Source organism: Anastrepha obliqua, chromosome 1, assembly GCF_027943255.1.
Source record: "Anastrepha obliqua isolate idAnaObli1 chromosome 1, idAnaObli1_1.0, whole genome shotgun sequence".
NCBI lineage: Eukaryota > Metazoa > Arthropoda > Insecta > Diptera > Tephritidae > Anastrepha > Anastrepha obliqua.
Genome location: NC_072892.1, coordinates 20,138,190 through 20,153,634, shown reverse-complemented (window position 1 = coordinate 20,153,634; position 15,445 = coordinate 20,138,190). Strand labels below are relative to the sequence as shown.

Below are 15,445 nucleotides of genomic sequence, written 5' to 3'. Positions count from 1 at the left end.
CCGGTCAATGACCTGAAACGCTCTTTCGGAAAGCTTTTAGATCGCGCAAAACAGTGTATCGAGGCCAGAGGGGACTATAAAAATTAAACTCAAAGTTATCAGAACAAAGCTCCTGTCGGTTCTATTTTAGCTCAGTCTTGTTTATTTTGGACATCACCTTGTATACTGCGGTTTCGTAGACTTTACTTTTGAGACCATAGGGATAAGATCGAACGATCTGGGTGGCTAGAGAAGAAACCACGCAGTATCGCCGTGGTCTCACTAGCCGTGTGCGGCGTAGCGTCAGCTTGCTGAACTCATCTGTGTGTATTGAAGGCAGGATGTTTTTTCATAACGTCCACAGAAACTGCTTGCCCTCGACGATTTACAAAAAACTATGGCTTAATTATTTTACCGCTTAAAAATGCATACCAAACTGTTACTTTGGAACTGTGAAGTGGGTTCTGTTCTTTGGAAGACCAATAATGGTAATTTTTTTTCATTTAAATGAAAATGTGTTTCATCATCCCAAAAGACGCTGTTTACCACACGAAATCGCTCCAACATTGCCTCGCAGAAATTTTTATGCAAATTGGAACAGTTAAGCGTAAGCGTTTGAACGATTTGAACTTTGAAGTGATGGATTATAAGATCCTTCCTCAATATTTCCAGTCCAATGGTATTTGGAAGACCCCGCATAGACGCTCTCTAGCGCAGATCTGACGCGGATATGGGGCTAATTTGTAGCGGCGAGTTGAATAATTTCCTTGAGCCACTGAAGTTGTTGCCCGGAACTCTCGCACCGATGAGCGACTCAAATCTTCACTTGTGGGATTTCGAGAACATTAAATATTGCAACGGGAGCAAAATCTACGACGATCAGTTGCACACGAATCGTTAGCCTTGAAATACTGCGGAACTCGACTGAATAGTTCGCACGTATAAGGAAACGAATGTGGTCTCTCCCCGCTCGTACGCTCAGCAGTTAGAGAGAAACTTTGAATTATAAACTTAATTCCACTACCGGACACCCTGTACTATTTAGAACGGTTTATTTTTAGTGGGAGTGACGAGATTTGTTCAAAAAAGCTGAAGCTTTTTTTCATTAGAAGCCATTTAGTATTTTTAATTCATTTTTAACAGACGTCTTTAGCGAGTTTTTACTTCTAATAAAATTGCCCAAATAATCTGTATGTTTTTTTTTCAAAAACACCGTGACCGCCTGCGATTTTCCTAACACTGAAAAGTTCCATGAAAGAATCAGTCCGAAGAAAGAACTCCAGTCCATATAAGAAAGTGCTTAACAAAAGTATTTCGAGGATTGAAAAGCCACACTGGCATATCGGGGTGGAGAATTTGATGGGAAGACAAAGCAACTGTTAATTAATAAATACAATTTTTTTAAGAAAAATAAGAATTCACCTTTCTTTCGAGCAAATACCACTTCTACGTTAATTTTGAATCTGAAGCAACAACAAAAATAAACTTAATTAGTTACGTAATTGAAGCTCACTTTTCACCTATCTCACGCATGTCGCTCAATACAGCTCTGCTATCCGTCTGAATATCTCGGAGCGTGTAATGAGAAAGCTTTGAAAACCTAAACTTTAAAAACTTAACGCTCCTTGATGCTGTGCATATTCTGTTTTTTATGTATTTCATGCTTATCATGCTAGCTGAGCGGAACGGAAGAAGAAGCCGACAGGCGAAAGTGTAAATGAAATTAAAAGTTTGCAACGTTTGAATCTCATTTTGCAATGCAAACGCGATAAAATGAAATAGGAAAGCGCAATTTGCTACAGCAGAGCAGTCTTCAATCTCCCGCTCCAATCTAGAGACTTGCAAATATTACAGCGCCGCTGCATTCCCGAGTGAGTCGTACAAACCATGAATATCGCGCTGCAATTAATATCATATTTTCATAGTCGCTGCTCTGCCACTATTCCCATTTCTCATGGCAACGCTTAAGTTATTATGATTTTGGGCTTCTGCTGCTTTCTGCTAAAACGTTTACAAAACTTTTAATTGGAAAGTGGTTTGATTACGAAAATAAAGCGACAGCAACCGTCGCATTTCGCATTTGTTTTCGCCTAGCTGAAAGGGCCCAAACTCTTCTATTCCCATGGCTACTTGCGGTTATTTTAAAAGAATGCAGCCTCCCTTCTTCGGACACATAGAGTAGCTCCAAATGAAATACCTGTAAAAAAAATTGTCAAAAAGAAATCTTCTTTGACTTGTATACGCGTAAGACGAAACCCTCATCTCGCCTCGACCGTTTTCAGCCCCTCCATTTTGCACATCCACAGGTGCTAACGCGTAAAAGGTGAGCTCGCAAGCACCACACACACACACACGCAAACACCGCGCGCTCAATATCAAATACTTGCATTAGCGAGTGGAAGGAGGCAGTTACAAGCGCTTAATTACTCCGACTAAACTTTTAATTTTGGGTGTAAAGGCGTGTAAAGGGTGTAAGGGCCGGCGCTTGAACTAATACAATTTTCCTTTTAAGCGCAAAGCAGTGAATTATAATTAAAAGAGCAAAATGTGCGGCTCGCAAATGAAAACGAAAGCCGACCGAGTATGTGAGTGGTTGCAAGTGGTGGCGTGCAACAAAAATAAAATATTAAATAATACAAAAATGCAAGAAAGCAAGAAAGCACTCTTAAATGGTGGTTGCGAATATTACAACGAACTGCAAGCTACAGAGCTCGGCAGCATGGCATTGGTTGTGCATCAAAGCGTGCCGCGCACAAAATTCCAACTAAAATCTTTGTGCATGTTTACGAGTAAAACATGAACGCATGCATTTTCAGCAATCCCTGTGAATTTGTGTGTATGGGTGAGGGCATAAAACGTACGGTTTGGTGCGGGCAGCAGGTCCTTTTGTATGCTCCGGATTTGGGTCAGTGTGGCGTGCAGTCAGGGAAATTGATACTGTAAATACACTGACTGACGTCGGCAACCAACCAAATAACCACACTCGTACACACACACACACACAATGCAGAGCAAGTGTTTTTTTTGTATGTTTGCAATAACCAACGGCTGTAAGCGAGTTTACTTCTCAACTTCCGACAGTCGCTCATTTCATTCCTTCTCAAGTCTATCTTTCACAGCTCTGCAATCCTCTGGCGTAGCGAGTGGATCATTTTTTAGCTATAAGTTTACTTGTGAACTGTGGCCAAGTTTGTATGGAAAGGATAAAAGGCAAAGTCTATATGAAAAATAACATTCGTATTTCAGTTTTTCACTGCAAATGTTCATAAATGTGATGCTGACTGTTCTTTGTCCGTTGCGGGCTGGTGGCTCGTGTGGCTTGCTCGGTTTTAAGTTTGTTGCATTTAAACGGAATTCTTGAATGATGGCAAACCCCCCTTTCTGTTATGCGAGTATTGTATTAAAAATGTATTCACAAAGTCGTGACCATACTGCGGAGGCCCACTGGTAAGTATTGCTTGAAAAAAACAGGAGAGCATTGATAGGAGGAATTTCACCATTTTTATTTTATTTTTTCTAAGAAACTACATTAAAAAATCCATTCCTATGGGTATTTCAACATTTGCTCCAAATATTTTCGGGAGATCCACGGATCTATAGTTCATTTTTCAAACCTTTAATTTGATACATATTTTACTAAAATCTAGTTAAGGGGTTTGGGGGTAGTCAGAAGCCCAAAAAATGACGATTTTCAATAGCAGTTCTTCAGCCATTCAGCCCAGTCATAGTAGCTTCCAAAATATCGATTTGGTGTTGTCTACGTAGCAATCTACCTTCTCGAGTGTTATCGTAACCGCACTTATCTGCCACTTTCATACGTGCAGCATCCATTTTTTCAGCATACCGATGAGAATTAGGTCCACAATGAAGTTCCAGTGTATTCATTATAACCAATAATGAATTCATACCTTCATTGAATATACAAGTAGCTATATATGCAAGTGTTCGTACGATAGAACAACTAGTATTCTTGAAACGTTTCTAGAATCACGTCCCACGGTAAATTACTTAAAATATAATTTATTTTAACACAGTCGATAGTGCTCAGTGCAACGACTATAGACATACTGACAACAAAAAAATATTTTTCAGCACTTGTACTATCTATAATTATAAAGGGTCCGCCATATAACTTAACGGAATTAAAAATGCTATAAAAAAGAAATTACTCAATATTTTTCCAAACTGTTTTTTTTATTTTGAAGTACAATCCTTCCGGTTAATGATGGAACACAACTGGACCAATTTGGACTTTGTACGGCATCATACTAAGGTCTTTACGCAAAATTCGTCTCAATGATGTCTCCGAAATGTCCAATTGTTGAGATCGACGGTGAACTGATGTTCCTGGTGATTTACGAACACTCTCGGCCACAGCAGCAATATTTTCGGGTGTACGCACGGTTTTTGGTCGGTCACGCGTTGGTTTGTCCATAAGCAACCCTGTTTCTCTTACTTTTTTTCGCAAAGTAACGCACATACGCTTCATTCGGTGCTTTTTTTCTTCCCATTGCCGTACGTAATTTACGTACACATTCTGCAACATTACCATGATTTTCAAAGTAATGTCGCAATATTTCCCAGCGTTCTTTGAGCGTATACACAACCATTTTCGTTCAGCGGAAGAATAAAACTAATTTTCTGTCAAATCAGATGATATCTAAGTGTTGCCATTCTTCAAATAATACCTAGTTCAAATCCGAAATATAGATGGCGAGCCCCGTATATAGTAGTAAAAACTATATATATTTAGGTGTATTGATATAGGTATACATTAAATTGTACATTCATAACAAAAAAACCCGAGAAGTCGTTAATTGTTGAATAAATCGAAAAGTATTTATCGGATTCACTTCAAATTTTTAAGAAAATGCAAAAACAAAGATCCAATTTTTTGAAAATTCTGACTTAATTAATACAATACCAAATCGTAAGATTTATTGAAAAGGAAAACAAGTTGAAAAATATTGACAAATGAGCCCAAAAATAGGCATATATTAGACGTCGCTTTATCTCGATGATGAAATTAACATATTTAAGATTACTTGATAGGTATCGAAGTAGGTAATACTTGAGTGTAGCGGCTGCCGTAGCCGAGTGGGTTGGTGCGTGACTCCATTCGGGAATGCGTAGGTGCGAATCTCCGTGCATCAAATCTCCAAAATCAAAAAGGATTTTCTAACAGCGGTCGTAGTGTATTTCGGCCATGAAAAGGCGCCTCAAAAAAAAAAATAATAATAATAATCTGCCGTTCGGAGTTGGCTTAAAACTGTAAGTTTCTGCATTTGTGGGAACAATATCAAAACGAACGCCACAAATTGGAGGACAGGCTTGACCAAACACCTAACAGAAGTGTACGCGGCAATTATTTTTTTTTATATGTGTATAAAGAAAACAGAACAGTTGAAACCACCGCTTTGCTATTGTATTCGACACTGTATTGGATCCTTAAGCATCACACAATTTGTTGGCCATCGGGTCCGCTTTTTCATCTTGGTCATAGGGACACTGAAGAATGCATCGAATTTGTTTTATTTTGCTTCATTTTGGGTTGATATCATCATCATTATCATGCATAGCACTACAGCTTGGTGCGAGCTTTAGATTCCTTCACAACTTTTCTCCATGCATCTCGGTCTATAACCGTACTGCGTTAAATAGTTGTTCCTCTTAAATCATCCTCAACGTCGTCTAGCGATCTTCGACGCGGTCGGCCCCTTCACCATACATGCGTGCATCCAAAACTTTGCGAGGTATTGTTTCATCTGGTATTCTGCAAACGTCTCCTAGTTATCGGATGCACTGCGATTTAACAAAGCGCGCGACGTTTTCATCAAGCTCCTTATTATACCTGATGCTATAGGGACCATTTTCTTCTCGTACTGGACCCAGTATTCTTCTTTCCAATGTGCGTAATTGTGGAATTGTATCTGCTTTCAGTGTCCACGCTTCACATTCATATTTTGCCACTGGTCCAATCAGTGTTTCGTATATTTTGGTTTTCGTTCTTCAATCACCTTAACAGTTTAATGTGGGCAAAATATCGCAGCTGCACACGGTCTTGGATAGCAGTTGTTGTACCATCCATTCTACTGAGAAGCAGTCTTAGGTATTTATTTTTATACACGCTTTAAAATTTATAATCACCAATGGTAAGGTCTGGAACTTTACTCAACGTGTTAAGTCTTCCGAAGTATTTTATTTTGCTTTCAGTGATCTTTAATGCAAAGAATTTTTGGGAGTGCTCGGAAAACTTCTTTTAGAACTTCTTATTTTCCGCGAGGTTGATCAGGTCATCAGCATTGGTGAATATAGTCTCTGATGGATCATTGTCTTTAACTAGATAGTCAAGGATCAGATAAATAAATAATAAATCGGATGGTTGGGATGATCTAACACCTTTAAATCACCGTGTGAACCTATGAAATATCTTCATATGAAAATATTAGGATTCAATTTTCAAAAAAAGTAAGCAACAAAACAATACATTCACATGTGTATGTGTCAACATAATAGAGCTAAAGCGATCTTCAATATAATTATTCTGAACTCTAATTCTTAAGGTTACACTCCTCTCAAGGGTTCACTCCTCTCGGGAGCATAGCGCCTCGACAAGACTCTTTCATCGTACACGATTCTGTGCTGTTGTTGTTGCACCGTCCCTGGAGATGCCGTTATCTGGTAGTTCGCGCAGCATCGACCTTCTCCAAGTGATTTTTGGTCGACCGCGAATTCTGCTCACTTGCGGGTTCCAGTCAAGTGTCATCCTCGGGATGCTATCTGGTGATTTTCTCAGTGTGTGACCTATCCATCGCCACTTTTTGCGTTTGATTTGCCTAACCAAACAAAAATAACAGTCGTTGTGGTGGTTCACGGGCTCCTTACAGTCCATAGCAACTTCGTACCTAAATCTATTTGTTTTCTTATTTGTCCACAAACGTAGAAATTCAACGCATATTTTGCATGCATTTTTGGGGAATCCTTATTAAGGCTTATTTTTGATTTCCATCGGGTGACCAAAGTAATTTTCGTAAACCTCTATTACGATAGCTGGCACATTTAATCGGTATTTACTCATCGCAAATGAAACAAAATTGATTCGGATAATTTACACAAACTCGTCTTGAGGATGTCGTGTCAAATTATAATAATAAAACCTTTTTTTAATTTTTTAGCAAACAGGTAATAAAAAGCAATGAATTATTAACGAAAGGTATATCTCGTAAACAGGAGCTGTCACAAATTAATTGAGGGTATATTCAGTATAATATAGTAGTCATGACGTGGCACTAATTGTTAGAGAAAAATTGGTGAATACTCTGTATAACTTGATGCAGGGATATCTGAACGCAGTTGTTAGATGGGCAACGGATTACGGCCTGTCGGTGGATCCTCTTAGGACGGAGCTCGTCTTATTTACGAGGAAATATAAAATACCCGGAGCTCAACTTCCCTCACTAGGGGGCGCTCCTCTGATGCTTTCTGAGAAGGTGAGGTTCCTAGGTATTATCCTTGACAGCAAGCTTACGTGGAAGTCCAATATTGAGGAAAGAGTGAGGAAGGCAGCAATAGCCTTGTATGGGTGCAAGGGCGCAATTGGAAAAAGATGGGGCCTTTCGCCTAAGTTGTTTTTTGGCTATATAATACTATTGTAAAGCCTATTTTGTTGTATGGAGTCATAGTTTGGTGGAACTCACTAGAGAAGACGACATTGGTCAAGAAGCTGGAGAGAGAGTTCAGAGGTCGGCACTCATTAGAATCAGTGGGGCGCTTCGAACGACTTCTACTCTAGCGCTCAACGCAAATGTGGTACCCCCAGACATCGCAGGCAGAATTGCCGCTACACATACCACAACCAGACTGAGGGGCTAGGGCTATAAGCTCAACCTCACTTATGGGCACTCAAGCATACTTAGAAACTTCGAGTTCATCCCCCTGTCAACGGATCAGTGTATACCCTCGCTTAGTCCAACCTTCTCCACTCATATTCCATCAAGAGAAGAGTGGACCGGAGGCTACACTTGGGGACAGGTTCTGGTGAACTTGTTCATGAATGGATCGATGTTGGAAGGAAAGGTTGGCGGAGGAGTTTTCTGCGAGGAGCTCTCCAACAGATTCAAAATCAGTTTACTGGACCACTGCAGTCTGTTCCAGGCAGAGGTAGCCGCTATCAAAGAGGCAGTTGATTGGCTGCTCATATGCGTACTAACAGTCAGGAAGGTAAATATTTACTCCTACAGCCAAGCGGCAATAAGGGCCCTCGGGTCAGTTACACTGCATTCGAAACTGGTTAGGGAGTGCTAGACCTCACTTTCGACTGCTTCCGAATTCTTTGACATTAGCCTCATCTGGGTTCCTCGTCACAGCGACATTGCGGGCAACTGCGAGGCGGATGAACTGGCCAGACAAGGGACATGTGAGGTGATCTCCCATCGAAAGGAGAGAATTGGGATCCCCCTGACTACTTGCGGTCTTCGATGGATGTATGGAGGATGAGGTGGAATCATCTCAGCCCCTACTCCTTAGCTGCCCTGCTCTGGCGGGGCTAAGATCTAGGTATCTTGGCTCTTACTTCTTTGCAGCACCAGCTGATATAGCAGGCGCTGACATTAAAAATCTGATGAACTTCATCAGTAGCACAAAGCGGTTGACGCAAACGCAGCACACTCATCGTTCCTAATCCACACACTCTAACCCACCCTCCTAACCATCCCAGCATCACCTCTCCCCGCCCTCTCCCTGCATCCCATCGATCTTCCTCTCTCCCCTCACCTCCTTCATAATGGTATCACAAAGGACGAATCCGTTTTTCATCGTCCAAGTGTGCTCATTCCTTGGGCAACCATACCAACTTAACCTAACCTATATTCAGTATCAGCGACGTCAAATTAGTAAACTTCAAGTGATGCACCTCAATCATCAGACAAAAGTTGGAATTTTGTTGACCAGTGCAATTTTTTATTATTTAATAACTTTTTTCATTCTTCAATAATTTTTGAGCCCGAGTTTTTCGTTACCCATAAACATTTAAAAATCAAAAGGCATATTTTTTCGCAAGCGCTTTTGAGGGAACTGCTTTCGTAGAAGCAGGTCACCTTTCATCCCATTGCTCAAATTGCTAAAACCCTTACTTAGCTTAAGTTGTGCATAGAAAAAACGTAGTGCTATATAAATCTTAACTTACATTGCACGGGAGATAGGCGTGAGTGCCAGCCTGACTGATCACTGTCTGGTAGTCGTCGACGGAGGGAGTTGGTCGCGGTGTGGTCGTTGCCTTTGGACGTCTAGTGGTTGACCTAATTGTTGTTGTTGTCACTGTGGGAAACGGCGACGCGGTGGTAGTGATGTTTACTTCCTCGCGTCCCCCCACTGCCGCAACTTCCGCCCCTGCTGCTGCATAAACAGCCCTCGTCGTCACTGCTGATAGCACCGCGCTATTAGAGCTGGGCGCAGATGATAGCATTGTTTGCTGTGCGTTCTTCTTATTTTTCAGTGCCGTGGGTTTGTTCGAATTCGACACGTTCTGTTTAGAATAAATATCGTTGATAATCAAATTGTTATCAATGCCTGGCCCAACGGCAGCTGTCGTTGGTGATGGTGTCAGCGGTGCTATTGTTTCTGAATGGTGTGGTTGCTGTTGAACTTGACGGGTGTATTGCTGGCGTAGTTGGCGCAGTGGTTGTTGTTGCTGCATCGACAGCATACTGATAGCAGCGCCTTCTTCACTACTGAAGTAATTGTTATTGCCATTGGGTGAGAAGATTTTGCTATTGTTGTTGCTGGCACTGACACCTTTTCGTATCTTTGGGCGCTGCAAAGGGTGGGTTTGTTGCTGCTGTGGCTGTCGTCGCTGTAGATGTGAGCTACTGGTGTGCTCGATGTTGGAATCGTCGTTAGTTTCATAATTGTTATAGCCTTCTTGTGCTTTAAGGAGGCCTTTGTTGTTGTCAATATTGTAATTGTATATGCTGCTATTAGTGCTTTGCCGACTATGGGTTCGCATGCTGTCAGCAGCACTTTGTAGATAACTCCGGTGCGTGTATTCGTCTGTTATCGTTGTTATCGGAAACAATGTTGCAACCAGTTGTGCAGCGGCTGCTGCTGACAGCGACTCTATTGTTGTCGCTTCGCTTGTCGTTGAAGCCAAGGCCGCGTCAGTTTTTGATGTTGGTGTTGTTTCTGTGGTCACTGCTGCCACTACTGGTGTGAATGCTGTTGTTGACTTGGCCACCATTGAGTTAACTCGGCTTCCGTCTTTCTCACCTTTCCTACCTGCGCCCCTCCGGCCACCCTTCTTATCAGCTGTCACTGTGCGACTTAATGATGCTTTTGTTCGCTTTGTTGTCACATCAACTTTTGTTGTTGATTGCACTGAACTTCCGCTGAATGCTTTGGGTGCGGCTGCTGTTGTCACATCGCTTTCTGTGAATTCTGCTTGTAATGCCTTTGCAGTTGTTCTTGTAATTTGTGTAGTAGAAAACTCAGCGGCAAATTTGTAATCAGCAGCGGCTACTGCCCCCTCTGCCGTCCTAACCACGTATCCTCGAGCACTTTCTGCGACGACTTCGTCCTTTAGCGGCTCGTCCTTTGTTGATCTTGTTATTGATGACTTAGCTGTAACTTCTACCTCTACCACTAACCCACCACCTTCAGTTGGGCTAATTGAATGCGTCCTCAGCACCGTCGTCGCTTTATGAGAAGTCAACGGTGACGATGCTACTCCCGTAGCAGTTTCTCGACTTGCTATATTCTCCTTTAATGTGCTAGTAACATTTTTTGTTTTTACTATCGGAATTGCTTTTATTGCTCTTGCTGACACTGTTGGTATTAGTGAACTCGCCACCACTTTCGTTGCCGTCCCTGCTGTGCTCTCGATGGCATTTAATGTCGAACCTATGACAAGATAAAAGTGAATATAAATTAATTGTAGTCCTTTTCTTAGGGCAATTGAATGAGTAGAATTAAGTGGCTGCCATTCACCCCCACCAGCCGCCCAGTTAACCTGAATAGTGGCCTGCCTTAATGTATGCTAAAAGTGGCGGAGCATTTGACTGATGGAGGCCTAAGCTGGTAGTGGAAAAATTACTGCTTCTTGAACTATTGACAAAACTGACCACTCCCTAGCTTAACCGAATACGTAATTAACTTTGAATCTTTGAAAATTACTATTAAAAATGAAAGTATCACCAGCGCTAAGTAAGCAAAAGAGGTTAAGTAAAATGCGAAAGTTCAATTCTAATCAATATTGAATTAATTTGCAACACATAAATGTTGGCAGATTGAATAAAATATTAAGCAAATTAATTTTAAATATTTTTTTTATGTTTTTAAACGAGGGTTAAATTGCAATGTTTGTTTTAAATGACAAAATAGTACGAAATACTTTATTATTGTAATTATTATTATTATAAGGCTAATGCGCACTGCGACCAAAATAGGTCTATTGCACAAAACTTGCTCAAGTACCCTATATTTCAAGGTTTTATTAAGATCTTAGCACATTCTGGGGCTTATTTTGTCACAATTTATATGAATGCACGGCCGTACTACCAAGTTCATGTAGCCTTGTTTGCCAAGCGCAGGATATTTACAAAGAATGTATTTAGAATTTTCAGTGTCCATATCACATAATCGACAGAAGATGGTCTCAGAGAGACCTATTTTTTTTTAAGTGATATCTCGGGCTACTGTGACTTGTAAGGTAACCAGTTAAGAGTCTTAAATCTACTCTGCTGAGTTAAAGTAACTTATAAGAAATTCCTCTGTCCGGCTTTAAGAATTGTTTCCCTTGTCACTGACCAGTGTTCAACGAATTTCCTCTTCTCCGACCTCCTCAGAAATCTGTTAATGTGGCTCTCTGTAAATCCACAGAGAGGCTCAAAACCTGCAGAGCGAAAGTAGCTTATCAGAAATTCCTCTGCCCGGCTTTAGGAGTTGTTTTACCTGTCGCTGACCGATAGAATTTCGTCAGTGGTCAATGAATTTATTTTCCTACCACTTTCTGAGAAATTCGTTAATGTGTTTGCCCCTTTTTTAGTTAAATGATTTACACCATTTTTTTTGAAGGTCTTTAGAAGGTTCAGGCAGTCGTTTAACATTTTTGTGGTGATTACTGTTGATAGAAGGGCTACAGAAGAAAACATTTATACTCTAGCATTACACTTAGGTTGGGTTTTGTGACAACCGCATCGCACATAGAGACAGCGATGCCACTTAGACTACGAAATGGGTCCACTGTGAGCCGCAGGGGCTGGGCTACAGTTCCCTTTCCATACTGAACCATCCTGAGCTTTTGACAAAGCGTAAAAGGTTGTTGATACCTAAAGTCTATAGATTATCTATATTCATGAAGAAGTAGTATCTCAAATATCGGCTGCTTCTGGCTAGCGCTGGCCATGTGCAAAAAAGATGTTGAATTGTTTCCAACTCCTCCTCATTTCGGCAGCTACGACAGAAATCATGCTTGTAAACGCTTAAATCTCCTTGCATGATTTCCTATGAGACAATGTCCTATGAGGGCCCCTCCTAAGGTCCTAATTTGAAGTATACTCAATTTTATAATATTCTGGGAGAGACGTAGATTTAGCCTTGCCCAAGTTTGCCTAGCAATTTGACAAGTATCGACACTAATCCATCTTTGATTTACAGAACTGATTAGTGCGTCCTTAATAAGAAGCTTACAAGTTGTGAGAGGTACTCCCATAAAATTACTTATGTTTGGCATACAGGTACCTTCTCTTGCAAGTTGGTCAGCGACGAGCTCGCATTGTGAGTGCTGCGTTGTGTTGGTTTTTGGTATTTATTATTTATATTATGGTTATTATTATCAATAAAATCGTTATCATTAAACTTGAGTAAAAAAGTTGCAAAAATAAAGCTTAAAATCTTTGAAATCTGTTTAAAATTTATTTTATTTTTCGAGACTTGAAAAGGTGCGACACACCTCAAAACGTTAGTAGAATATAATATTTTGTGAGATTTTGACACTCTTTAAGAGCCAATTTTGAGTTGCTACACCATTATCAAAAACTGGTATACGAAGTCTGTAAAAAAAATATCTTTTTCTGAAAATATTACTATTCATAGGTCAAAATATTTTTTGTACCCTCCGAAGGAAACACACTGAGATATCAGCATTTGCGTTAGCGGCTTTCTAACCCTTCGAAGCTCTTATGATATGCATCTTTTGGCCCGACTTGCGATCCAGTCTTTATTTTCTCAAGCGTGGTAAATTGTCATCCTTTCATGGGTCTTCTCAGTTAAGTGAATGGAAAAATGTCTTAGTATACATAGGATAAGACGAGATTATGGTGTTTTGCTTTTTGGCCAAGAAATCACGAGCAATCAATGATACTTACAAGAGCATATCATTTTGTCAAATTGTCGCTTAAGTTGGGAATTTCAATGGCGATGGAGGTGTTGTCCGAGTGACAAAGTCCAGGCCCAATTAGCACAAAAGATGCCATTTTGATATACCACTTGTAGAGCCACTGTTTTTTCGAACTTCTTGAAGAGAACCTTTTAGTCGTACCTTCTTGATGTGACTTTAAATCTGCCAATGTCGTCTAAAGGGTTTGCGAATAACAGGTGTTACAGGTTAATGATTGCGCTATCGAGAGATAATTAATGATTTTTTATGGCCGGAATCGGATGCTATTGATCTGGACAACGTTTATTTTCAACAAGACGGCGCTACGTGCCACACAAGCAACGACACCATTGATCTTTTATGAGAAAAGTTTCCGGACCGTGTTATCTCTCGAAGAGGTGATCACAATTGGTCATCGAAATCTTGTGATTTAACTACTTCTTACTTTTTCCTTTGGAGCCACATGAAAGAGAAGGTCTACGCCAACAGCCAGGGTCAATTCAAGACCTCAAAGATGGAGTTCGTGAAGCTATCGTGGACATAGGGCAGCCACTTTATAATTCAGTTATGGAAAATGTCATGAAAAGGATATTGTCCTGTAAGCGTGGTCGTGGTGGTCATTTGCCTGATGTTATTTTCCACTATTAACGGCATACCTTCCTCTTTATAATGAAACAAACATCCGATGATTTATATTAAAAAATAGAATTTTTCTTTGAATATCAAAATAACACCTCTCCTCTTATTGGAAAACTCTTTATTTTCTTTACTGCCATTTCTTTCAAGTTAACCAACGAGAATCGCTTTCACATGCTATGTCAGAGATCACTCAGACTTGGTCACTGTTTCCCGCGTTTCTTCTTGATTGGAGCTTCTACATCGATTGTTGCACGGCCACCCCATCTTCCTAGTATGGTCTCTCAAAGGCCAGTGGCTGGTTATTTTTATCGTAATTCTGAATATGTCTGCTCGTGGCTTTCTTAACAACTCATCAGTTCTGCATTTGTTGAAAATGGGCCACGTTTGTTTAGTTATATTGCATATCTCCGTGTTAACCAATCTATCAACGGCTTGCTTCCTTAGCCTTTTGCGCATGCCTTGGAGACAGCCTATTGTTACCGCTTCGGATACGTTATGGGATGACCCTGTCCTGCCAGTTTATCAGCTTTCTCGTTTCCTTCTATGCTCGTGTATACCCAGATGAGAGTGATGTCTGTCGTGAACGCTAAGGCATTAAGTTGTTCTTTGCATTGTCTGACGATTTCTCAATTGGTTAGGGTTGACTTTAAACCTAAGATTGCTGCTTGACTATCTGAAAAAATACATGCTTCCGATAGTTGCCGTGGATGGTTTCTAATTATCGTCCAAGCTTCCCTTATCCTGCGTACTACAGCTTGAAATTTACTATTCCAATTCCCCAGAAAAAATGACTTTGAAGTTTCGAGGCCTTCCGAATATACACCGGTGCCGACACCGCAATCTATCTGCGATCCGTTAGTGTAAAATGCAGTTGTATTTTCTTAGACTACTGAATTTAAATTCCATTCCTGTCGCGTTCGGAACTTTACCTTAAACTCTATTCTAAAGTCTAAGGTAGTGGCATTCCTGGGAGTTGATGCGAAAAAATTAATAACCTTTCAACTAAGATACAAATCACCAAGGCTTTTAGCCTCAGGTTAATGTTTATAACTAAACTCAATACAAATTTACAAATTATTTGGTCATTTCAGTTTTAGGTTTCCCCAGATTTATCTAAGGCATACTAATTGCGAAGATTTCATGCTCGAATAAACAAGTAATAGGACACTCTCAGCTTATAGTTGGAATGGCGCATCTACCACAAAATTCATTGCTATGTTAATTCGGTACTAAAAGTAGATAAGAAGCCACGCGGTAAAGTTGGACCAATTTACTTTCATTATTGTGGACAAGCCTAAGCTTCAGATAATTCATTAGGACATCGCAATACATTTCGTCTTTATGAAGAAAAATAATCTTTGTTGACTTTTAATGGGTATGTTATTTACTTATAATGTAAGCGCATAAAGTCTTTCCATATTCCACTTAATATTAAGTATACGCCGTGGTGCACGCGCA

At 40.4% G+C, this 15,445-nt stretch overlaps 1 protein-coding gene across 1 annotated transcript in view; it reads right to left on the bottom strand.

Annotated features, from left to right (window-relative positions):
• Positions 1-15,445, bottom strand: part of LOC129241873 (mucin-5AC) — a 204,705-nt gene that overhangs the window by 33,944 nt on the left and 155,316 nt on the right. Inside the window, exon 3 of the mRNA XM_054878450.1 lies at positions 9,164-10,872. Coding sequence (XP_054734425.1) covers positions 9,164-10,872 — 1,709 coding nt within the window. The remainder of the gene's footprint in view (positions 1-9,163; positions 10,873-15,445) is intronic.